The following is a 23887-nucleotide window of genomic DNA, read 5'->3' as shown; positions in this document are numbered from 1 at the left end:
ACTTTCGGGTTCCAGCCACGTGCCCATATACTCAACCGTTTGATCGATGTTTACTGTAAATCGTCAGAGCTTCGTTAGGCACGCCAGCTGTTCGACGAAATCTCTGAACCAGATAAAATCGCTAGCACCACCATGGTTTCCGGATATTGTGCTTCAGGTGACATCACTCTCGCTCGAGAGGTGTTCGAGGAAACTCCTGTGAGTATGCGAGATACTGTGATGTACAATGCGATGATCACTGGCTTCTCTCATAACAATGATGGCTACTCTGCTGTTAACCTTTTTTGTAAGATGAAGCACGAAGGATTCAAACCCGATAACTTCACTTTCGCGAGTGTTCTGGCTGCTTTATCTTTAGTTGTTGAAGAGGAGAAGCAATGTCTGCAATTTCATGCTTCAGCTCTGAAGTCTGGTTCTGGTTCTATCACTTCGGTTTCGAACGCTTTGGTGTCTGTGTATTCGAAATGCGCTTCTTCACCGTCTCTGTTACATTCGGCTAGAAAAGTGTTTGATGAGATCCCTGAGAAAGATGAGAGGTCATGGACGACTATGATTACTGGTTATGTAAAAAATGGTTGTTTTGATTTAGGGAAAGAGTTGGTTGAGGTGATGGATGAGAATATGAAGGTGGTTGCTTATAATGCTATGATTTCTGGTTATGTTAACCGCGGGTTGTATCAGGAGGCGTTGGAGATGGTTAGAAGGATGGTTTCATCAGGGATTGAGCTTGACGAGTTCACGTATCCTAGTGTTATAAGGGCTTGTGCTACTGCTGGATTGATTCAGCTGGGAAAGCAAGTTCATGCTTATGTGTTAAGAAGGGAGGATTTCTCGTTTCATTTTGACAATTCGTTAGTTTCGTTGTACTAGAAATGCGGTAAATTTGATGAGGCAAGAGCCATTTTTGAGAAAATGCCGGCAAAAGACTTGGTTTCTTGGAACGCTTTGTTATCAGGGTATGTTAGTTCTGGGCACATAGGTGAGGCGAAGTTGATTTTTAAAGAGATGAAAGAGAAGAATATCCTGACCTGGATGATAATGATATCGGGGTTAGCTGAAAACGGTTTTGGAGAAGAAGGTTTGAAGTTGTTTACTTGTATGAAGAGAGAAGGTTTCGAGCCTTGTGATTACGCGTTTTCTGGGGCAATCAAATCATGTGCGGTGCTGGGAGCGTATTGCAATGGGCAACAGTTCCATGCCCAGTTGGTTAAAATAGGGTTTGACTCTAGCCTCTCTGCTGGAAATGCTCTTATTACAATGTATGCGAAATGTGGGGTTGTGGAGGAAGCTCGACAGGTGTTTCGAACTATGCCTTGTTTGGATTCGGTTTCTTGGAATGCTTTGATTGCTGCACTGGGACAGCATGGACATGGTTCTGAAGCAGTAGATGTGTATGAGGAGATGTTGAAGGAAGGGATAAGACCTGATCGGATTACGTTGCTTACAGTTTTGACAGCATGTAGTCACGCTGGTTTAGTAGACCAGGGACGGAAATATTTTGATTCGATGGAAACTATGTACTGTATACCTCCTGGTGCAGATCATTATGCAAGACTGATAGATTTGCTCTGTCGATCTGGGAAATTCTCTGATGCGGAAAGTGTAATAAAATCATTACCTTTTGAACCTAGTGCAGAAATCTGGGAAGCTCTTCTTTCTGGTTGCAGAGTCCATGGAAACATGGAACTAGGGATCATCGCTGCAGACAAACTCTTCGATCTCATACCAGAACATGATGGGACTTACATGCTCTTATCTAACATGTATGCAGCTACTGGCAAGTGGGAGGAAGCGGCAAGGGTGCGTAAACTAATGCGGGATCGAGGGGTGAAAAAGGAAGTGGCTTGTAGTTGGATAGAAGTGGAGACGCAAGTGCATACATTTTTGGTGGATGATTCATCGCATCCTGAGGCAGAAGCTGTTTATAACTATCTTCAAGAGTTGGGTAGAGAGATGAGGAGGCTCGGGTTTGTACCAGACACGAGCTTTGTGTTGCACGACATAGAGTCTGATGGTCACAAGGAAGATATGTTGACTACTCATAGTGAGAAGATTGCGGTTGCGTTTGGGCTAATGAAACTTCCTCCGGGGACAACCATTAGGGTTTTCAAGAACTTAAGGACTTGTGGAGACTGTCATAATTTCTTCAGGTTCTTGTCGTGGGTGGTGCAGCGAGACATAATCTTAAGAGACAGGAAGAGGTTTCATCATTTCCGAAATGGCGACTGTTCTTGTAAAAACTTCTGGTAGGCGAGGCTTTTGGCAATTCATTTAGACTTCATTCTTACATTTTTTAGCAAGGAGAAAAGCAGTAGTAAAGAAAGGAAGAGACTCAAGGAGCTGCTCTTGAATCTGAGTCAGATGTTGAAGAAGACATTCCATAACACATGCCATATTCATTGTTCTTGCATATTGCTGCATCTCCACCTCTAACAAAACACTAAACCAAAATAATAACTTGCTTCCCAAGGAAACCAGTCCCCCTCGCAGTACCCAAAACATTCTCCTAAACATCCACTTCTAGTCGGAAGATCATCTTCGCTCTCAAAGTTAGTTACATATCATTCGTTTATTCAATTTTAACCAAGAAGAGACGAACAGATTCAGTGAATAAAGGTTCAGGTTCAGCTTAGTCCTGTCTTGAAGGCTTGAAGCGCTATTCTGCCATGGATCACTCTGTATCCGTAAGCTGAGCAAGAAGCAAAAGAGAATTGAAGGTATTTTTCATTTGACTGATAAATGTTACCGTAGAAAGTAGAGTATATTTTGAATTTAAACGAAAGTGTGACGAATACAAATAATTGATTATAGTATTAAAATACCAAAAGAACCAACATAAAGCCCACAATTCTTAACATATATGATCCGAGTTTCAAATTGTACATTATCTCTTCTCTCAGATTATTACAAAGTTGAAGAACTATGTATATAGTTTGGCCATAGAATATTCATAGTGGTATAGAGGAAAGTCAACCACAATTAAAAGAGTCTAGTTAAGCACGGCAGTTCGTGTTAAACCAACCAAACCGGAAGAAGTGAACCAGCGGAAGAACGAGTCAAAAGACTCAACTCAATAAAGCGGAAACAAAGCCAACGCGGGAAAACATAGTAAATTATATCATCATCATCTTCCTGGACATTGATACAACAACTCCTGTTCCCTTTATCAGTTTTGAAGCAGAAGAGAAGTACATATTATGAAAAAGGGAAACAAAAGACAAAAGCCTTTTTCTTGTCTTAAATAAAATCCCACACACACAAAAGATTTTTGGGTTTCTGCTTCTGTCGGTGCATCAATGTAACTACTCAGAGACAAATCTAGGCTGCTTTCACTAATTAATCGAGATCACACACTACTAATTAAGCACATATGTGAGGAATCTGAGATTGAGAAAGAACAACACCTTATTAATATAATCAACGAAAACAACCTTTTTGATTCCCCTTACAATAGTAAAGATTTGTTCAGAAAGAAAGAAACCCTTTTTGGTGAATGAAGAAGTAAACATTATAATTATGTATTAATCAACCGGTGAACCTAATAACTTTTCTTTTTGTACATTTTTTTTATTTCAGAACAATTTGGGAAGAAAGAATTAATCAAGAAAAGAAAAAAAAAAAAGGAGTAAAATTAGCAAGAGAAAGAAGGAAGAAGGAGCCTCCAAGATCTTTAACCCTCAAAATCCAGATTCAAATATTGACAGGAGACTTCAATTACAAATCCTCATCATCTCTGTAAAAAGCACACAAAATAAGAATCAGAATCTTTCAAAACCAATGCTTTGAATAAATCCGTGATGATGATTATACCTTGGTCTCTTCTGGAACCTTATATGCATCAAGCGTCACTTCAGTCAAATACAACCCAGGAAACAAACTCTGTATACAACAAAAAGAATCCAAATTTTATCAGTCAACAAGACACTCAATTTAAAAGAATAATAAAAAAATCAAAATAAAAGAAACTTACATCGAGTTGTTTCTGAACGGTTCTGGGCCGTTTCTTGGGCCGACGCGGTGGTCGGTGACCTAACATCCCAACGAAATCTTCTTCAATCTCTTTCTTCGATAGCTTCACAGCGAACTTAGGACGCATCTTCTTCTTCGTCTCCGCTTCGACCACTCCGCCGCCTCCTCCTCCTCCTCCTCTCAACAATGGCGTCAGTACGACCTTCTCCTCAATCGCGATTCCCTTATCGATTTGACTGTTGGAAACCGGTTCTTTACACGCCGCCGCTCTTCGTTTCCTAAGATTCCACGGCTTCACCGGAGAGACCTCCTTCTCCTGACCGGAACCGGAACCGGAGATTTCTTCTTCTTCTTCTTCGATTACGTCCTTGTTAAACATGGATTGTGTGATCTTATCCCTCACCGTCTTCAGATCCGACATAAGCTTCACCCTGAACTCCTCGATCCCTTCTTCGCTTCCTCCTCCAGATTTAAACGCCGCGTTTCTGCTCCGGCGATGATCGGACCCGCCGAATCGAAACGGGGTCGAATCGGAGTCTCTCGAAGGAGGAGATCGGCGTCTTAGTCGGTGGTGATCTCCGCCGTTTCCGTTTGAGTCGATCTTCATGCACTTGAGGTGTCTCTGGTTCCCCCATAAGTTCGGTAGAGGGAAATTGTGAAGACTCTTCGATCTTTGCTCAGGTCTCGTCCCCGTCGTCGTCGTCATCTCACCGGGAAACACCATCGATTTCGTTTCACTCACTCCTTCTCTATTTCGATCCACCAAACCACAAAACAAAAAAAGAGACTTTTTCACAAGAAAATCGTTAACTTTTTTTTAAGAGTCGCCGTAAAATTGTAACCGGAAAATTATTTCGGCTAGGTGTTTTTTTTTATGATACCGCCAGAGAAGGAGGAGAGGGCTAAAGCTTTTTTTGTATATATAGGCAGAGAGTTTAGCAGAGCTTTCTCGGAAATCAATGCTGGATCGGAGGGTATTTTCGGTATTTTATAAGATCGTCCGCTAACATACGCATGTGCTTTGGGGGGGGGGGTTTACATTTTCCCGGGTTGTATAAGATTTCCATTTTTCAAGTTTAGACGGTGATTTATTAGCCTTTGGATTGTTTCTTAACTCTTATCTTTCATCTCAACCGTTTATCTCTTACCCCAATTACAGTCGGAAGTCTTTTGTTTCCTTTTCTTTTTTGGAGTTTTCTTCTTCTCAGTTTCTTCTAATTACACTTTTACTAGGTCAATTTCCCCAAACTAATATACTCCACCAATTACTTTATTTCGAAATATTAATTGTTTATAGGATTCTATATAATTTGGCTAACTTGATATTTATCTTAGGTCTTTAATAAATCTCACTATTTTTTATTTCTTTTTTGTTAAGTAAGTTACATGAGACTTTTAATTTCCGAAATTCCGAGTTGGATTTGGATTAGAAGAACCAATCAATTATGGAAATAATTTTTTGTTTTCTTAACTAGATAAACTGAATTTAGTGTTTCAACTTTCAACATAGGCTCAATCATCAAATTTTCTAACACAAAAAAAAAGATCTAAAGTTTTACGTAACTACAAATTTACCTGGGACATGTTTTGCTCGGGAAAAGGATCTAAATCACTAGAATGTAATACTAAATATACAGTTACCTGGATAAAAATGTCAACTAAAAAATACTTATTTTTGTATTAATGAATTTGAGAAGTTTACTACCATATTCATCCAAACGTCAGTTTAGAATTCCTTAGTACATAGAGTTAATTTAAGTCGAGAGAGAGAGAGAGAGAGAGCTAGTTAAAAGTCAACTTTCCATTTTTTTGGAGTGTTTTTATTACTCTAATAATGAAAGTCGAAGTTCATAAAAAGGGTATATTGCCAAATTTATTACTTTTAATACGATTTACTATCACTTTACTCATCAAGATTCAATCTGGTTGTTCTTCCTTTTAGATGTGTACAGAAGAAAATATCCAGCTCCTGCAGCTATCAGTGGCATAATAAAACCTGGCTTATTGATCTTGATAGGAATATGGCTAATGACATAACCTGCTGTCAAAACGCAGTCCGCAACTTGCTTTGAACTTCTGGATTGAGAATCCCTGGACCAACTCAATATAATAAGCAGTGAGAAAGAGTGGTAGTAACTTACTTAATTTGCTACGAACTTACTAAAGGTTGTTTTTTAGAGACATGTTTTTGTGTGCATTTGGATTAAAATAAGAGTATTTTTACCTCTGGTAATTTGTTTTCTACAGCCAGATTGTCGATATGCAGCCTTACGTTTGATGATGCAGCCCACCAGAATCTGCGATCCACACTTGAGTACACATTGGCAACTATGTCATATAACGTCTGAGCTCCATCTTCCACAGCCTTTAGGATGGATTCTTCTCTGCTTCTGCGATTCCTGGAAAACAAGCTCACTGCTCTTATCATCGGGTTCCCTCTATCCTATTTAATCAACTGATAGACAAAACATGAACAAGTTTTTTAAAAGTCAGATTTATCCACATCAGCATATTCTTTTTCATACTTCAGATATCCACAAAGCATGTGTTTCGGCCACAAATTGACCCTTCCATGCATGGGAATCACCACATCTGGAGACAGCTCCAGGAATTTATACGTCGATTGATAATATTCCTGCAAATGATAAAATGGAACATGGCTAAACAAATTTCGCACAGACCAATAAAAATGCATTACTATCTAACACTGATCAACAATCACACTTAAGTTCGGCACTGAAGTATTCAAAAGAGAAAAGCCTGAGCATACTTAGTACTTACCGTCATGTTACCACCTCCTCTGATGTCCAAGGCAGCACTTCCTTGACTGAAACAACCCCAGTTGCGGATTTAACATAAGAGTCAATCTAGTTTCACTGACTTAAATTGTCCTATAGGAACAGAAATTTTCTGAAGTTGTCTGTCTTACCCAACACAATGATCACCAACAATCAGAGAATGAGTGGAGACATGAAGTAGTGCCATATGGCCATCCGTGTGTCCCTGGAATATTTTTCTTGGTTAGTAGTTTACAAGTATATACATTCCATCTGAGGGTTACAGAGGATTTATAATAGCTAAATAGGTACCGGAGAGAAAATGGCGGTCAATCTCTGACCCTTGACATAAATGTTTTCTCCTCCAGAAACTGGGGTATAGTTACCAGACCAACCATCTGGAATAACACAGTATTTTAAAATAAGTAGTTGGATTCCATGAATGGAAAAAACAATATTAAAGAGTGATACCAATGCGATGCCTAGTTTTGACATGTGCCACTAGAATAGCATCCGGATTGCTTTCTTGTATAGCAGAAAGACCTGAAACATGGATGAAGAGGAGGATCATAAGCATAAAGTAATATGTGTTTGGATTTTTTTATGAGAAGAAAATAAAAAAAAGCTACCAAACAAGAACGAAAAACAACAGATCCCTACCATCAATGTGATCACGATGGTGATGAGTAACAAAGACAATTAGCTTTCTAGGCAAAGCATCAACGATTTTCTTGAGCTGGTCAAGAGTAAACAATGCAGTTGTGAATCGTAAAGACCAGATTTTTTAAGACAATGAGAAGATTTTTTGTACCATTTCCAAAGAGAAAGAAATGATATAGTGAAAAAACCAGATAGGTAGTGACAAACCTCAACGTGGAGTTTGTAGAGGCATCCAGGATCCACTATCAATGCATCCCCATGAGCTACAAAATGGGTCCCTTGATGATCCTCTGAACCATTATCTGGAGCAAACACAACCAAATTCGTTGTCTTGAAAGGTTTCAATGTCCTGCTACGCATTGGCACAAGCATAACACCAGGTGGATACTCCTGAGGATAAACATTAAAAGAATAGCATTTTATTACAGATACATAAGATGAAGCCACACTGATGAAAAAAAAAAAAAACAAGTATAGATAGACCTGGATAGGCAGAGAAGATGGCAACTTATGCTTCATGGACTGACGGGAACCATCACCAAGTCCTAGTAGTACTAATGGTCCAACACGATCACTACCCGGTTCATCTATAAGACAGTCCAAGCATGCTTCCATGGACATCCACTTATAGTTGTCTGCAGCTCTAAGAAGATAAAGGAGTAAGTTCACTATTTGAGTTTCCAGTTCTAAATGTTTTGTTTAGAACCAAGTGAAAGCTATTTCCCTAAAGATTGTATACTATTGAATAAAAGAGTAACCTTGAAAACTAGGATTTGTATGATCCAAGAGCTTCCCAGCGATGAAACAAGTACGGATGCAGGGGTCAGGATGAAACAACTTGGTTTAACTTGGTTTAACTCGGTCAAAAGTGGTTAAACTCGGTTTAATTCGTGGGATCTTCAAATTAACGTACTACATCTACATGTGAGAAGTCTTGAGTTAATTTCTGATCAACATCAATAATTTCGTTATAAATCTTGAACTTTTTGTTTTAATATTTACTGTTTTACTTCTTAGATTTTTTTTTTTCACTACTTCACTTTCTTCTAGGCTAATCACATTTACTTTTGAGTCAATCGTCTCCTTTATTAATTACGGTAGTAAAGTGATGAATCTTGGGTGAGCGAGAGCGAAGAGAGAGAGAGGCAAAAAAGTGTGCTTCCTTCCTTGGGTTGTGTGGTGTGTTGCCTGATATGTGACGTCATCTCAAACCAACCGTGACGACGCTTCCTCTTCCTCGATCGGAATCAAAATTTATGAGATTAAGTTTTCTCGCTCATTCAAGGTCCCCTCCTCTAAATAAGAAACCTCTTGACCCATTTCTTTTGTGTTTCTTTGGACTTGTGTTCCTTTCTTATAACACCCGTCTACACGTTCTTCATACAAATTTTTCAATTTCTACGTGTTGGATTGGGTCAATGTCAAGAACGACGGGAACAACTCTATATAATCATCATCGATTCACGCGGCCGAGTTTATCATCATCTACTGCTGGATCTCGTTTTTCAATTTTGTTGAGTTTCTGATTCCTTTTGTTTATAAATTCTCCTCAAATTGAGAGATTCTAGGGTTCTTAAAAGATGATTGAACATGGGAACTCAGCTTTTGATTACCGGAGTATTAGAGAGGTTGCTGCAAACGCCGGCGCTGGAGCCACCGCTGGTGAGTGAGAGTTCGATTTATGTGTTTTTTTTTTCAGTTTCTTCGTTTTGATTCTTGTGGGTGTGTGACTGGTTTGATTTTGGGAACTTTTGCAGGGGCAATCGCGGCGACTTTTGTTTGTCCATTAGATGTGATCAAAACAAGGTTACAGGTTCTTGGTCTCCCTGAAGCTCCAGCTTCTGGTCAAAGAGGTACTTTTGATATAAACTCAGCTTAATTTGCTTAATGAGTACAAGTAGTGGATGTAGCTGTAGGTCTAATGTGATGGTGGTATGAGATTGTGTGTATGCAACTAGTTTTGTTTCTGTTGAAGTTGTTGCATGTTTGATCTGAGAGCTATGCCTATTGAGTATTAACACGCTATACATATGTTTGAAATTTCAGGTGGTGTAATCATTACAAGCCTGAAGAGTATAGTTAAGAATGAAGGAATTAGGGGAATGTATCGAGGGCTTTCACCTACCATCATAGCTCTCCTCCCAAATTGGGCTGTAAGCAACCTTTTTACTCTTCCGAGCTTTGTTTCTTTCAAGTGAATTTGTATTGTCATGAAAGAGATTACTTGTCCTGGAGATCTGTTGTCTTGTAACCAATATTCATCTGGTTTTGGAGATCATTAGGTCGTTCCTTAATCAATATTCTGGTTTCATGCGTAGGTCTACTTCTCAGTTTATGGGAAATTAAAAGATGTGCTGCAGTCAAGTGGTTGGTTCTCATCACTTACAAATTACGAATCTTTTTGTGCTTTCTTTTTGCTTATGTTTATCCGGAAGAGTATCAGAGACACTTGACCAAATAATTATACCAAGTCTTATTTATCATTCTCTCTTAAAACTTTTTGTATTTTTCTGATAGATGGCAAGCTTAGTATTGGGTCAAACATGGTAGCTGCTGCTGGTGCTGGAGCTGCAACATCTATTGCAACTAATCCGCTCTGGGTTGTCAAGACAAGATTAATGGTACCTTTCAGCTTTACTAGACATGTTGGATTTTTTTCATTTTATATAATTTACCTAATTCCTTCCCATTTTCTCTCAGACGCAAGGAATTAGGCCGGATGTGGTACCTTACAAAAGTGTAATGTCTGCATTTAGTAGGATTTGTCATGAAGAAGGACTGCGAGGGTTGTACAGGTTAGTTAGTATCTTAAATGAAACTGGAAATGCCGTAAATTGGACCAGTGGCATTTTCATTTTGTGTGTATGTTAAACGGTAATTATATCGCTTCTTTTTCCTGTGTTGGAACAGTGGCATTTTACCTTCTTTGGCGGGAGTAAGCCATGTCGCAATCCAGTTTCCAGCTTATGAAAAGATCAAGCAATACATGGCAGACATGGGTAAGACATGATTCCTCCAGTAGTATATTGTTACATAATGATGTGCTGTCCTGAAACTAGTTTCTGATCATAGCTAGTTTAAGTTCTCAGATAATACATCCGTGGAGAATCTGAGTCCCGGGAATGTTGCTATTGCCTCTTCAATCGCAAAAGTGATCGCCTCTGTTTTGACTTACCCACACGAGGTCTGTCTTGTTCCTCTCTCTTGTGTCCCTCTTTACCTCACTGTTAAGCTGACCCAACTATAATATGGGTTTATGTTACATCCACAGGTAATAAGGGCCAAGCTTCAAGAACAAGGGCAAATGAGAAACGCTGAGGCTAAGTATTCGGGAGTCGTTGATTGCATCACAAAGGTGTTTAGAAGCGAAGGGATTCCTGGGTTGTACCGTGGATGTGCCACTAACCTACTGAGGACAACTCCATCAGCAGTTATTACATTTACAACCTATGAGATGATGCTTAGATTTTTCCGACAAGTTGTGACACCAGAGACTAATAAGTTGGAGGATTGCGAAAGAAAAGAACAAAGAAAGAGTTTAGTTAGTCGACGAGGAGAAGAAGAAGATAAAGATTTGGGTTTGAGAGAATCACAAACTCAATCTAATAAGATCAGCACTCCCCCTATCCCTCTTGGAAGCAAATAATGCTTTTTCAGACTCAATGCTTCATAGGTTTTTTTTTTTTCAATGCCCTGTTCCAATTAAGTAAATTTTCCCTGTTGCAATTAAGTAAATTTTCCCCTTGTGGTGATCTGAGTTGTAACCTTTTCTCGTCGTTCTAACAAATGTGTAACCTATCAATAAATACTTTTTGGCTCTTTTTGATGATAAGCGAGTATTTAAAGATGATATATTCATTGAGGTATTCTCAGAGTTATACTTGAGATTCCTCTCCGTCTCACACTCTCTATCTGCAAATTTGCAGGTTGTGGGGTTTATAGAAAGGGATTTGAGAATTTCAAAAGCAGATGCTTTGGATGGAATTTTGTGGGCATTGCAGTTGTTAGAGGCTACTGTAACTTTGAAGCCATATATTTCCTTGTTCTTTCTGAAAACTGGCGCTTCATTTACCACAAGGTAATGGGATCTTCCTGCCCGGGTTATATTAGCTTTTAGCACTTTGAAGGAACAATGGACAACTCAGGAAAGACATGTGTTTCTGGTTAGAGAGATTTTTGTTGAATGCCTTAGGAATCTTGCCTTTTATTCCGATAATGTATGCAAATTAGTTGCTGGTATTAAATCTAGTGATTAACTAGATAGAAGAGGCCTGAAATCAGTAGATAGATACTACTACTGAGATCATAACAGACTTGTGAATGTGAGTCAAGTTAACTCTTGCAGTCAATTTTTTTGTTCTTTTTATAATTACCTTGAGTCAATATTACATACAGTAGACAAAATTAGACATTGAAAATTGGTGATTTGTAGTTCTAGTTATGTCACTATGTGCATTTTCTCAGTATCTACAGCCCACAATTATATTCCTCATCTTATTATGATTCCGTTGATACAATTATGAAGAAACCTATATACCTGGTGGATCCTAGAATTCGTAGGCGCTGGTATTCGGTGTGGTTGATTTACTGGTCCATTGGTCAGTCACAGAGATCGGTGAACGTGGGAATTTCATATTCTTTAATAGTGCATTTTCGCCCCAATCTGGTGGCGAAGGGTGCGTAGTTATCGTCTCCTCTTTGTAATCGTTGTTTCGACATTTCTGCTCCTCGTTCTGGATTCCTTTTAGCTCTTGCACAACTTGTTCCATTGTAGGTCTCATTGTATTGTCTTGCTGCAAGCACTGAAAAGCCAACTCTGCCACCATTGTAGTCATTTTTCTAACTCCTTCATTCGTCGCATATCCAAGATTCTGATCAATCAGCTCGTGGGTTGCATGGTTCTGTATCTTGTTTATAGCTAAGCTTGATAGATTGATCTCACTCTTGAACCTAGTTATATCAACAGCAGGCTTTGAAGATATCAGCTCGACAAGCACCACTCCAAAGCTATATACGTCACTCTTATCAGTTAGATGATAGCACCGATGATACTCAGGGTCCACGTATCCCGGAGTACCCTGAGGAGCAGTTGATACATGTGTTACATCACTCGGGAACAACCTGGATAGCCCAAAATCCGCAACTTTGACTCCAAAATTGCCGTCGAGCAAAATGTTTGTAGTCTTGACATCACGGTGTATGATATCCGAAGCGTGAAGGTAAGCCAGTGCACTCGCTGTTTCTATGGCAATACTCATGCGCATGGACCATGTTAAATAGCATTGGTGTGGCGGGTTTTCACCATAGAGATGATCTGCGACTGTGCCATTTGAAATATACTCGTAGACAAGGAGAAGTTCTCGGCTGCGTCGTGAAGTGCATCCATAGAGGGAGACTAGGTTCTTGTGATGGAGACGTGTGAGGATTTCTATCTCGTTCATGAATTGCTCGAGTCTTCTGTAATTATGCTCATAGAGACGCTTCACTGCAACTTCTCGTCCATCACGCACTTTTCCTGAGAGATAAACAAAGGGAAGCAAAGATTAGCTTAATAGAGAGATTTGACACTTTAGTGCACTGATCATCTTACCATAATACACAGTGCCAAAGCCTCCATCTCCTAGTAATCTATCTTTACTGAAGTTGTTTGTTGCTTCTTGAAGTTCTTTGTAGGAGAAGATTGGTATCTTAAAGAAGACATGGCTAAACTCGACGTCAGATTTCGAGTTGTCTCTAGAGAGCTCTGGACCACCTTTCCTTCTGCAACTCCTATGGATGATATAGAGTGCCACCAAGATGATTATCAAGATGAGAAACCCACCGATTCCTATGAACAATTAGAGAGGAAACTGATTCAGATTGAGTATTTTCATGGAGAAAGATGAAACAAAAGAGGATATGTCTTTTTACCTAACCCTATCTTCATCTCCTGATTCGATTTTGTTTGTTCTGCAACGAAGGGATAGAAATCGAATTATAGTCATACACCCAAGTGTTTTTGCAAGCAGTTGCGGAAGTAATGAACATGTTTCATTGTGTTCATACCTTTTTTCCCTCCATGGCACTGATACTTGTCTTTGATTATCTTACATTCTCCCCCTCGATTGTGGCAGCCAAAGCAGACTGGAGGCAGTTCTATATGAAGAGAGAAGGTAGCATTTACATCATACTGCTTCCCTGTTCTTGGAGTCACCCAGCTCTCTGGAGTATTTATAGCTGAACACCGTGAAACATCATGACCATCTCCCAAATTAGGGTAATACAACCTGCTTCCATTTCCTCCGCAATTCTCAAAAGTGAAGCCATTCTTCATAGAACTACTGTTGTCGCATTTGTACAAAGTGGCCAACTTGAGCCATGGCGAATCTGGAAGTGAGAATCGTGACAAGTCATTGCAGTTTCCGGTTATCAAGCTTTGGTTAAGCGCCGTGTCGGTGATGGTTATCGTGTTGGCTTGAGAGACGCTTTTGACTTTATACCACTGCCCATCTTCTACAAGCTGTATCTCTGAAACATTTGCACTGCAGTTCAGCTTGAAAAGACCGCATCGAGACGGCATGTCTGTCCTAAAGAATGGGAACTTAAAGTCGAGTTCTCCGCAGGTGAAATGTTTGCAACCTCTCTGGTTCGTGTCCCTGGCTTCAGCCACGAGAGGGAGGAGAAAGAAGAAGACCAAAACAGAGACAGTCTCCATTGGTGGTGTTCTGATCACAAGCTTGTGTTTTATTCGATATCCAGATCTACAAAATATATGAAGACTTTGGTTTCATTTTTTCAGGAGATGGATGAGAGAAGTCTCCTCTAGTTACCCTTTTGTTGGGAACTCAAGTTCAAGTAAGTATGGTCCTTCTTCTTTGTGGTATTGCGACAAGCAAGTTGACTTTTAGAGGAAGGATTCAGACATAACTCTGCTCTAGAGGAAGAATAGTCTTATGAATGGAGGTTTTGTATTATTACAAGAGAAGAGGATGAAAGATTTGTGTGGGCAGCTTTAATAAATTGTACAAAACAATAGTCGTTGGTTCTTGCTGCTTTATTGGACAAATAAAAATGTAAAACAGTTGACCGGAGACTCTGGTTGATTTAGAAACTTTCAAATGAATAAAAGAGACGTACGTTTACCTTTGGTCGAAGTTCTGCATGCTCAAGATTTGACCACACAAACTCTTATCTTCTTCGTACCCCTATGTGTTATTGAGTCTTCTTCCATTACATTTGAACCACTGAGACAGACCTTTGATTTTGTTTCATCTTCAAAGGTCTTCTGATCTATCTTTTTCTAATTTATTATTTTGTTATATGTACATTTAAGTATTTAACTGAATTCTAAAATAGGCCATAGACAAGTCGTGGCCTATTTCGGCTAATGGGCAACTCTTTTAGGTTAATATAAAAAGCATACATAATTTCTTAAGTTTGTGTGCGTAAAACCTTTAAATTATACTATTTAAAATGAAACAAAGAGAGAGAGATAAATTGATTAAGTTTTCTTCAGTTTTCTTTAATGTCTAACTAGTAACTACATAATGTAAGGACATAATAAATGATTAGAGTAATGATAAATTGATTAATTATGTTGGAGATGGCGAGTAACATGCAAAAATAAGTTTTTTATTTATTTATTTATGATTCATTATTAGCTAGTGAGAGAAAGTCATGAGACACGTTCTGTGTAAAATAAGGATGACACGAGGGCTATTGCCAATTCATGTTCAGACTCATTTACTTATCATTTTGTTTTAAGATTGATTTTATTTTTTTGTATTAAGTTAAATATATATGACTGTAGTATGATATTATTTTTGACATATATAGAATTTCTAGTGTTTTGAATCCATTAGATGAATCTAGTTATATATGTTGGATTCGATGACTTCGGTGATGGGATTTCGTGTACTCTAAACAAACTAATCAATATAGTAATCAAGTGTTAAGGTATTGCATTATAAGTGTATAAGGAAATTAATAAACACAATTTTGTGTGGAATTTTCAAACCCGACGAGAGAAATCGTGGAATTAATTTCGATACTCAAGTTGTGACAAATAGCGAATAAATATTCTTAATCCAACAGTAAATGTGATTATAACGCACCCACATGTCGGTTTGATAATTGGTCAGGAGTCAATTTTGGAATGTTGAATTTGGAGGCTACTTTCACAAACTCACAAATTGGCCAACTTTCTCCCAACTTTTTGTTTTTCATTCTTTTTAAAAGTTTGTCCAATGGAAATCATCCGTATTAATTTCGTTAATTTATCAATTCCTAACCAAAATCCTTTGAATCAGTCAGGCTATAGAAAAAAAAAATATATATATATATATATATATATCCTACACTGATCACCATATCGGTTTGCGTGATCGGACTTACCGCCCAATAATTTCATACATTGCTGATGACCAGATGAACTTCCAAATTTGAAGGAAGCGCTTATGGCACTCATCACTTGGTTTGAAAGAAGAGATGATACGTACGTACGTTCTTCCATCCTTTTTCTGGCTTATACAAACAAATGGAAGTTTACTACAAAAGAAGAACCCTACAGTTCTAGTCTCATAACACGGGCTACTTTCCATGAAGTATTATCTTTACGTTCTCGGTCCAAGTCTAGTCTCAAAGAAGATGACTAAGGATTCGCCGTACCATAAAATACGTTCTCCCTTACTTACGTTACCCACAGTCAAAAAACGAGATATATGAACGATAAGCTCGTTTGGGTCTTTTATTTTTTTCTGGAAATAATAGCCAAATATTAAAAAAATATTAGCCGTTGGTAAAAACTTTTCTTGCAATGAAACCTCTTTTTGGTTTCCTTCAGTAATTTATCAAACATTATGATCTTTTGATTCAAGGGGATAAGAGGAGAGAGAGAGAGAGAAAGAAAAAAAGCAAGCTAAAGTCTTCCAACCTTGTGTCTCATATACAACTTGCACTCAAACCTTCTCTTACAATTTCCATCATCCCTACCCCTAAGATGACTTCAAACTTTTAAAAAGAAACACTGAAGAGCGTTTAAAAAAGATATTGGAAATCCTCATCAACAGAGCATGCATTAATACTTAAGTTTATAATACAGTAAACATATAACAAAAATAAGTAATATACAAATCCCAAAGTTAATATTCGGCGGTTGGATAGTGTTGTTGTCTAGTCAAGCAGTCACCATGTTTGACGAGGAAACAGCACTTCAGTATCAGACCATGAAGTAGCATTAGTGTTATATTGAGATGTTGAAGTTAAAGTGGTAACATCAATGTTCACCGATTCTAAGTGTGTATTAAATTCTGCAGCTTCTCCATCCTCATCATCATTTCCCATGGTACGAACATCTCCATGTGACAAACAAATCCTCTCCAATTGCATCCAAACTTCTCTCATGTTTGGTCGTTTCTTCCCTTTAAGATTCAAACACGTCTTTGCAAGTTTTGCTATCATCATGACTTGCTCTAGCTTGCAGTTGTTTCTGATTCGAGAATCGATAATGTCGGAAATTCTATTCTCTCTCATGGAAAGATTGAAGTAGGTTACCAGTGATCTATTTTCTTCTGACCGTTGGAACGAAACTGGCTTTTCTCCGGTGATGAGCTCTACAAGCACGACTCCAAAACTGTATACGTCGCTTTTCTCTGTGAACTGGCTGGATTGGAAGTACTCAGGATCTACATAGCCCACAGTACCTGAAACCATTGTTGTTAGGTGGCTTTGATCAATGGTTATTGATCTTGAAGTTCCAAAATCTGACACTTTAGCTCGAAAATCCTCGTCCAACATAATGTTCGTCGATTTGATGTCTCTGTGATAAATGGGAGATGCTGCGGCAGAGTGAAGGTATGAGAGAGCTCCTGCGATATCTATGGCAATGCGAAGACGTGCTTCCCAAGTAGGCAATGTGGGATCATCATGCTCATTATGAAGAAGTTCGAAAAGATTCCCATTGGGAATGAACTCGTAAACCAGAACGGGTACATCTGTTTCAAGACAGCATCCTAATATCCTCACGATGTTGCGGTGGTTGATCTGAGAGAGTATTACAATCTCGTTTATGAACTCATCGAGCTTATCTTCGTCCACAGCCTTGGATTTTTTCACCGCCACCACTCTACCATCAGCAAGTATCCCTTTGTACACTGTTCCTTGCCCACCTTGGCCAAGCACCGTATTTAAACTGAACTTTTCTGTAGCTTTTTCCAATTCTTTGGAGCTGAACACTATTGTTTTCTCTACGCAGCCTTCTCTTGAAGCCAATTGTTGCTGCAACAAAAGACCTCCATTACGTTTGAAGAAATCTTTTCTGCGATTAGTCTTTCTATACTTCTTAATAGATATACATAGCAATACTCCTCCAAAGATCAACACGCTCGATATTATACTAACCCCTGCAAATCAACTAGAGATCAGAGGAGTAGGATGATAGTATATTGTATATATATATATTGTAAATTCTCTTCTCCATCTGCATTTATAGTGGATGCCGTCACTTCATATTTTGCATTTGGATTTTTACATTTTGTACTACAACTATAACTTCTATATTATTGCCGGTATGAAGTATTAGCCTCACAAATTATGAAAAGTGTTTTTTTTTTTTTTTTTGTTAACTAACTGTAAAAAGAATAATTTTTGAAGACAAATATCTAAATCGTAGAAACAAAAAAATCATAAAAATATCATTCATTGAAATAATAATAAGTCTAATATTGTTTCTAAGAATTAATACACTTCACTAGTTCTAATAGCAAATTTTACAGAAGAAAGCTAAGATATAGAATAAATTTAAAATAAGGTAATGAAAAGTAAAACCAAATTGATAACTTAAATATACAAGTGTATATCATGCATATAGAAACCAAAATAATAGAGCGATCCACATCATGAAAGACTTTTAAATATATATATATATATATATATATATATATATATATATATATGAGTGTATTATATATCATACATATAGAAACAAAGATAATTTATTCCCATCTGGAGTAATCCACATCAACAAAGACTTTTAATATATATATTACAACTTTAAATTCTACTAAAGATAAATTTCACAATTTAAAATACATTACACTAGCTAATAAAATACCATTTCACAAGTGAACATCAGTGTAATTCAGTAATACACCAAACAAAATAAAACAACTTTACAAAATGGTTTCCAAAAATAATACTCTCACAATAAAAAAAAAATTCACTAGTTTCTATATCTTTTTTTTTTTTTTTGTCATCAGTTTCTATATCTATTTAAATAATAAATATAATCAGTTAAGAAAAGTTTGGTATTAGAATATTATGCTTTCAACTATAGCTGATTATAAAACTCAAAATATAAAATCTTTTCTTACCTAGTATTGGCCTTAGCCCCGCTTGGAATTTTTGTTCTGGCCGCAAAAAGACAGGAAACCGAATTATTGCCATCGCCAAAAGCAAAGTTACAGAAGTAAAGAACATGTTTCACTGTTTTCATACCTTTATTTACTCCAACGCAGAGAAACTTGTTGTTATTCATCTTACATTCTCCACCTCGATCGTGGCAGTTAAAGCAGACTGGAGGCAGTTCTATATGAAGAGAGAAGGTAGCATTTACATCATACTGCTTCCCTGTTCTTGGAATCACCCAGCTCTGTGGAGTATTTATAGCTGAACACCGTGAAACATCATGACCATCTCCCAAATTAGGGTAATACAACCTGCTTCCATTTCCTCCGCAATTCTCAAAAGTGAAGCCATTCTTCATAGAACTACTGTTGTCGCATTTGTACAAAGTGGCCAACTTGAGCCATGGCGAATCTGGAAGTGAGAATCGTGACAAGTCATTGCAGTTTCCGGTTATCAAGCTTTGGTTAAGCGCCGTGTCGGTGATGGTTATCGTGTTACCTTGAGAGACGCTCTTGACTTTATACCATTTCCCTTTTTTTACAAGCTGTATATCAGAAATAGTTGCACTGCAGTTCATCTTGAAAAGACCGCATCTAGACGGCATGTCTGTCCTAAAGAAAGGGAACTTGAAGTCGAGTTCTCCGCAGGTGAAACGTTTGCAACCTCTCTGGTTCGTGTCCCTGGCTTCAGCCACGAGAGGGAGGAGAAAGAAGAAGACCAAAACAGAGACAGTCTTCATTGGTCTTCTAATTACAAAGCTTATGTTTTTCATTGGTGAATACTTTTTTTTTTAATCCTACTTTTTCGTTAGAATTAGGAATTATCCTACTCTTTTGTGGTATTGCGACATGCCGACAAGCAAGTTGACTTGAGTCTTCTTCAGAGTTTGTCTTCCATTAATTCCACTATTTTATTTCCCAAACCATTGTTTACTTAAATATAATATCAATATGAGAGGCCATAGACAAGTCATCGCCTGTTCGCGGCTGATGGGTCTTTTGATCAAATTTTCCTATAATATTTATATCCTATTTACACGAGATTATATATTTGCTTACTATTCTAGTATTCTGTGCAAGCAAAAATCATTTTTATTATTTACTTGCGACCATTTGTATTATTTAGATGTTTTTGTTATAGGTTGAATAATATTTTTTCATAGAGAATAAATAATATTTTAATGTAGTAGATGATAAAAGTTACATTATTGATATCATATAATTTCTTAATTCATTTGTTACGTATCATCTTTAAATATATAAAATGAAACAACGAGAGTTACATATCTTTCTTTCAATGTGTAAGATTATGATCATGTGATTTATGATGATGGAAAGGGCGAGTACATGCAAAATATGGGAATACTGTAATGTTTTTTTATGATTCATAACCATTAGTTAATAAGACAGTCTATGATTCTATGTAGAATAAGGATGACACGAGGCCTATTGCCAATCCATGTTTGGACTAATTTAACTGGGTGTATTATTTAAGTTAAATATATTACTGTTATACAAACGATATGATTATATATATGAACGATAAGCTTGTTACCATCCTGAGCAAGGAGGAACACCAGTCCTCTTTCATCCATGCTTAAAAATCTACCCGGACCTAGATGGTTTTCTTGACTGACTTCTTCCAGTCATATTGTGTAGAAACTGTCAATAAAGAGATGCAAGGCTTTTATCAATCCATAAGCTTGACGAGAACAATCAATCAAACCCTTTTTGATTTTTCTATTTGATTAAATGTCCAGAGACCAAAGAAAGTAAGAAACTGGTGGATTTAAGAGCTGCTCAGACTAATGTGTACTAAATGATCATTACAAAGATCGTTACTAAATTAACCTTGAGTTTTGTAACGTGACTTCCAAATTCCAGTGACCAAAAACAAAAGAATGGATAAATTTCGCCTAATTTATCCAACCAAAAATAACACGTTTTGTTCCGTTGATTAAAGTCAAATCTGTTGTGTCCATTACTTTCGCCTATTTATTATATCCAACCAAAATAACACGCTTCCAGCAATCCAGCAATCCAGCTCTTTTCTTTTCCGTAGATAATACGTTTTCCATATTATATAATATATTCCGAGGCTTTTTTGATTTTTTTTAATATATATATGCGAGTCTTCCACTAATAACATGAAATCCAAAATACACGACACCAATGGTTGAACTTCGTTTCTTAAAAAGAACAAAATAAGAGATTTATTTATTTACATTTTTTTTTTTGTCAAAATAGACAATGGAACACTAATTGAAAAAAAATATATATATAGACGAGAGATAAATTATTTACAAAATAATTTTGTTGGTGATTACTTGCGATTACGTTGAGTAATTATGTCTTTAATAGACCCTACCATGCCAATCGTTTGCCACCAATACATCTCCTCAACGGCACCGTCAGCCTCAATGACGGCGTCCGCGTCTTCTCACCATTCTCTCAACCTCTGATGCCGTCAGTTCCGTTAACGCACTGTTAACCATCCTCATGTCTCCCACTACAATCTCTCCGCCGACGTCATCCCCGACGTAGATCTTGGCCACGTTACCCGCGTCAACCCTAATGATATTCCCGAGTAACCTCCCAGGCTGCTTCCACTCCGCGAGCAGCGTCGGCACCCCGAAACCTACGCGTGCATCCCACGCACTCACTTCCACGTCCTCGAATCCTTTCTTCTCCGCCGCTAACAAAACAGCCGGGGACAACAAAGAGTAAGAGCCGCATCTGCTGAGAAAAGAAGCCACCGCGTTACGTGGACTTCTTTCTCCGTTGAAATCAAGATTCTCCCATAGCTTCACGACTCCGCTTGAGCCTAGATCTAACAAGTCTCCGAAGCTACCACTGCACCGCCTCAACCATGGAATGTTTCCATTTGTAGCATCGTCATCATGGTGATAACCAAATCTTTTAACGCGTAAATCACCATTGACCGATTTATCTTCATCTTCATCATCTTTATCATCTTCGTCGTCGTCTGAGGAGTCTGACGAGAAAGACCAATCGGAGTCGCTTTCGTAATCATATAAAAGAGTTGAAGAAGGTAGAGACACTTTTACATTTATTAATCTAAAGACTAAGTTCTTGATTCTTGTAGTTAAGGATGTGAATGAAGCTAAAAATGCAAGTAGCAATAAAGCTCCCCATTTCCAGAAACTATAAGCTTGATGTAACTTTCCGACGCTGGAGACGGCTAAAGCTCGAGACAAAACTGACGGGTCGTTTATCGAGTTTATCCCCACGTCAAAATCGCCTATTCTGTTTATTATCGGGACCTCCATTGCAGATATTAAACTAGTGTTTTTTTGTTGTTGCTATATTTGGCAAGGAAGAAAAATATAAAAGTAAGGAGAGAAAAGGAGAAGGAGATTTTGGGTTAGGATCATTACAGAATATATAAGAGAAAAAAAATATACTAATTAGAGAGATGACGTGGTAGATAACTACAGGATATCTGGATATGTGATGACACAATCTTTAAGACACGTTGGAGAAAGGCGGCAGCGGATCGATCGGAGGCTTTCAACGAAACTGCAGGGAGCGTAGAAGGAGGATAAGGCAAAAAGGTGAATGAGTCAGCCTCTCCAACATGTGATGTATACGTTTTATAATATGACCATAGTTACAAACTCACAAGTTAATAATTACTGTAATGTTTTTCGTTTTATTGTTACGTAACGTACCATCCGTGGCGGTTCGGCGGTTATATATATCTTTTTAAGTTTTAACCATAGTGTTTAACTAGTAACGCTATTTTTTTATAATAGGAATGTAAATGTCATTTTTAAAAAATAAAGGGGAGGTTTTACAAAAGAGTTTAACCTATTACTGTAAACTTGCCAAGAAAGAAATAAAAACAAGATTTACAACCAAATGTTGATCAGTGTCAATCAACAAAGTCATCGGATCCAACTAGTAACGCTATATACAGTTGCAGTAAAATAAACGGTACCAATTACGATTATTATGGTGATAGACTTATTTATACTAGTATCCTACTCCGTATTACTTACTGGACAAATAGATTAAATTAAGTTTTTGAAATGTATTTTCATTTTGCTGCAATATTTTCAATTATCATTAACGAGAGTATAAAATATTTCATACATAATTTTAAATGAGATACATATTTCTGTTTTAAAAGATTGAGGTTGTTAGGGAACTGTTGAGATATCATGTGTTAAAATTATATTTAAACTGTTAGGGAAAATAAAATTGGATTCGTAATAGTATAAGTCCTAATTATTTTCCTGCTTTTAGATATTATATATAATTTTCAATTTACAAAATTTATAAAGTTAATTAAAAGAAAAATATACTAACAAAACTACAAATTATTTATGAATTGATGATGCATTGATAAAGTAACGAAACTCACAATATTACTGGTAAAGTAAAGTGATTCATTTTATGATATGCAATGTCACAACTATAGAAATGGAAAACATGTATCAAATTTGAGACTATATCCCTGAACATTGTTTATGTCAAATATCCAGTTTTTCTTACTGTTGGGGTAATATTAACACATTACGAATTCTCTTACTACATTTTTAGTGTATTTTTACAGAGAATGTGGAATTCTTTCAAAACTTGAAAAAAACAATAATATATGTATATGTTTAAGAGAGACGTGTATCTAACTGGACCATGAAAGACGAAGAAAGAAGAACAGGATATTTGGATGTTTTATCTTTGTAAGAATGGCTGGTCAGGGAAATTGACCTTCGTGTCGTCTTAAGGTTGCATTCATGCCATGCGAGAGGAGAGAAATAAAGATCTTCTTGGAAGAACTGTCGAAAAGGAATGGAGTCTTGGTTGGTGGTGATGTTGTAACCCAAACCCGAGAGATCAATCCCAGAGAGAATATAAGCGTAGATTCAAAGTGTACGTGAGACTTGGGAAATAAAGGGTTGTGGAAGAAGAAGCAAAGAAAATGAATTGAATACCAAATTTACCTTAGATGTGAATATGTGATTGTTAGAGAAAAAAATAAACATCCCAGAGCCAACGATTGGTTTGTGGATTTGTTCTGATTTTTTTAGTCATAGAAAATGGTTTTGGTTTTGTAAAATAATACTATAAATAATA

At 37.3% G+C, this 23887-nt stretch overlaps 5 protein-coding genes and 3 pseudogenes across 8 annotated transcripts; 3 read left to right on the top strand and 5 right to left on the bottom strand.

The window, feature by feature from the left end:
* The first annotated feature begins 132 nt into the window (after positions 1-132).
* LOC147928078 (pentatricopeptide repeat-containing protein At1g25360 pseudogene) lies at positions 133-870 on the top strand (annotated as a pseudogene).
* A 42-nt stretch (positions 871-912) lies between these two features.
* Positions 913-2834, top strand: LOC104741278 (pentatricopeptide repeat-containing protein At1g25360 pseudogene; annotated as a pseudogene). Its single transcript, XR_015579413.1, has one exon. The product of XR_015579413.1 is annotated as a pentatricopeptide repeat-containing protein At1g25360 pseudogene (transcript).
* A 553-nt stretch (positions 2835-3387) lies between these two features.
* On the bottom strand, positions 3388-5025 carry LOC104741277 (uncharacterized). 2 transcript variants are annotated; one of them, XM_010462090.3, is made up of 3 exons: positions 3971-5025; positions 3811-3879; positions 3388-3733 (listed from the first exon to the last, which is right to left on the bottom strand). In XM_010462090.3, exons 1-3 carry the CDS (start codon positions 4691-4693, stop codon positions 3728-3730), a joined length of 798 nt encoding a protein of 265 aa, XP_010460392.1. In that variant the 5' UTR covers positions 4694-5025; the 3' UTR covers positions 3388-3727. The 2 variants fall into 2 exon arrangements, with proteins under 2 accessions (XP_010460392.1, XP_087339336.1); XM_087483210.1 differs by lacking the exon at positions 3388-3733 and having other exon boundaries at positions 3805-3879; positions 3971-4920.
* Positions 5026-5752: 727 nt separating this feature from the next.
* LOC104741276 (uncharacterized) lies at positions 5753-8235 on the bottom strand (annotated as a pseudogene). The gene is made up of 11 exons (XR_015580114.1): positions 8165-8235; positions 7890-8041; positions 7614-7796; positions 7407-7482; positions 7218-7289; positions 7059-7144; positions 6899-6972; positions 6751-6796; positions 6495-6604; positions 6194-6368; positions 5753-6060 (listed from the first exon to the last, which is right to left on the bottom strand). The product of XR_015580114.1 is annotated as an uncharacterized LOC104741276 (transcript).
* Positions 8236-8352: 117 nt separating this feature from the next.
* On the top strand, positions 8353-11227 carry LOC104741275 (nicotinamide adenine dinucleotide transporter 2, mitochondrial). The gene is made up of 9 exons (XM_010462088.3): positions 8353-9068; positions 9164-9259; positions 9453-9559; positions 9725-9773; positions 9924-10027; positions 10107-10201; positions 10317-10405; positions 10496-10590; positions 10678-11227. Exons 1-9 carry the CDS (start codon positions 8987-8989, stop codon positions 11050-11052), a joined length of 1092 nt encoding a protein of 363 aa, XP_010460390.1. The 5' UTR covers positions 8353-8986; the 3' UTR covers positions 11053-11227.
* A 518-nt stretch (positions 11228-11745) lies between these two features.
* Positions 11746-14672, bottom strand: LOC104741274 (LEAF RUST 10 DISEASE-RESISTANCE LOCUS RECEPTOR-LIKE PROTEIN KINASE-like 1.1). Its single transcript, XM_010462086.3, has 4 exons — positions 13452-14672; positions 13317-13355; positions 12997-13233; positions 11746-12921 (listed from the first exon to the last, which is right to left on the bottom strand). The coding sequence occupies exons 1-4, from the start codon at positions 14098-14100 to the stop codon at positions 11954-11956; spliced, it is 1893 nt and encodes a 630-aa protein (XP_010460388.2). The 5' UTR covers positions 14101-14672; the 3' UTR covers positions 11746-11953.
* Positions 14673-16440: 1768 nt separating this feature from the next.
* LOC104741273 (LEAF RUST 10 DISEASE-RESISTANCE LOCUS RECEPTOR-LIKE PROTEIN KINASE-like 1.1) lies at positions 16441-20440 on the bottom strand. Its single transcript, XM_010462085.3, has 3 exons — positions 18879-20440; positions 18755-18790; positions 16441-17785 (listed from the first exon to the last, which is right to left on the bottom strand). The coding sequence occupies exons 1-3, from the start codon at positions 19558-19560 to the stop codon at positions 16569-16571; spliced, it is 1935 nt and encodes a 644-aa protein (XP_010460387.2). The 5' UTR covers positions 19561-20440; the 3' UTR covers positions 16441-16568.
* A 520-nt stretch (positions 20441-20960) lies between these two features.
* LOC104741272 (uncharacterized) lies at positions 20961-22664 on the bottom strand. Its single transcript, XM_010462084.3, has one exon. It carries the CDS (start codon positions 22075-22077, stop codon positions 21205-21207), a length of 873 nt encoding a protein of 290 aa, XP_010460386.2. The 5' UTR covers positions 22078-22664; the 3' UTR covers positions 20961-21204.
* Positions 22665-23887: the final 1223 nt, after the last annotated feature.

The sequence above is a fragment of the Camelina sativa genome, chromosome 14, assembly GCF_030686135.1.
Source record: "Camelina sativa cultivar CO46 ecotype springtype chromosome 14, ASM3068613v1".
Classification (NCBI taxonomy): Eukaryota; Viridiplantae; Streptophyta; class Magnoliopsida; order Brassicales; family Brassicaceae; genus Camelina; species Camelina sativa.
Note: the sequence above shows the minus strand (reverse complement) of the source record. Positions and strands in the feature narration are given on the sequence as shown.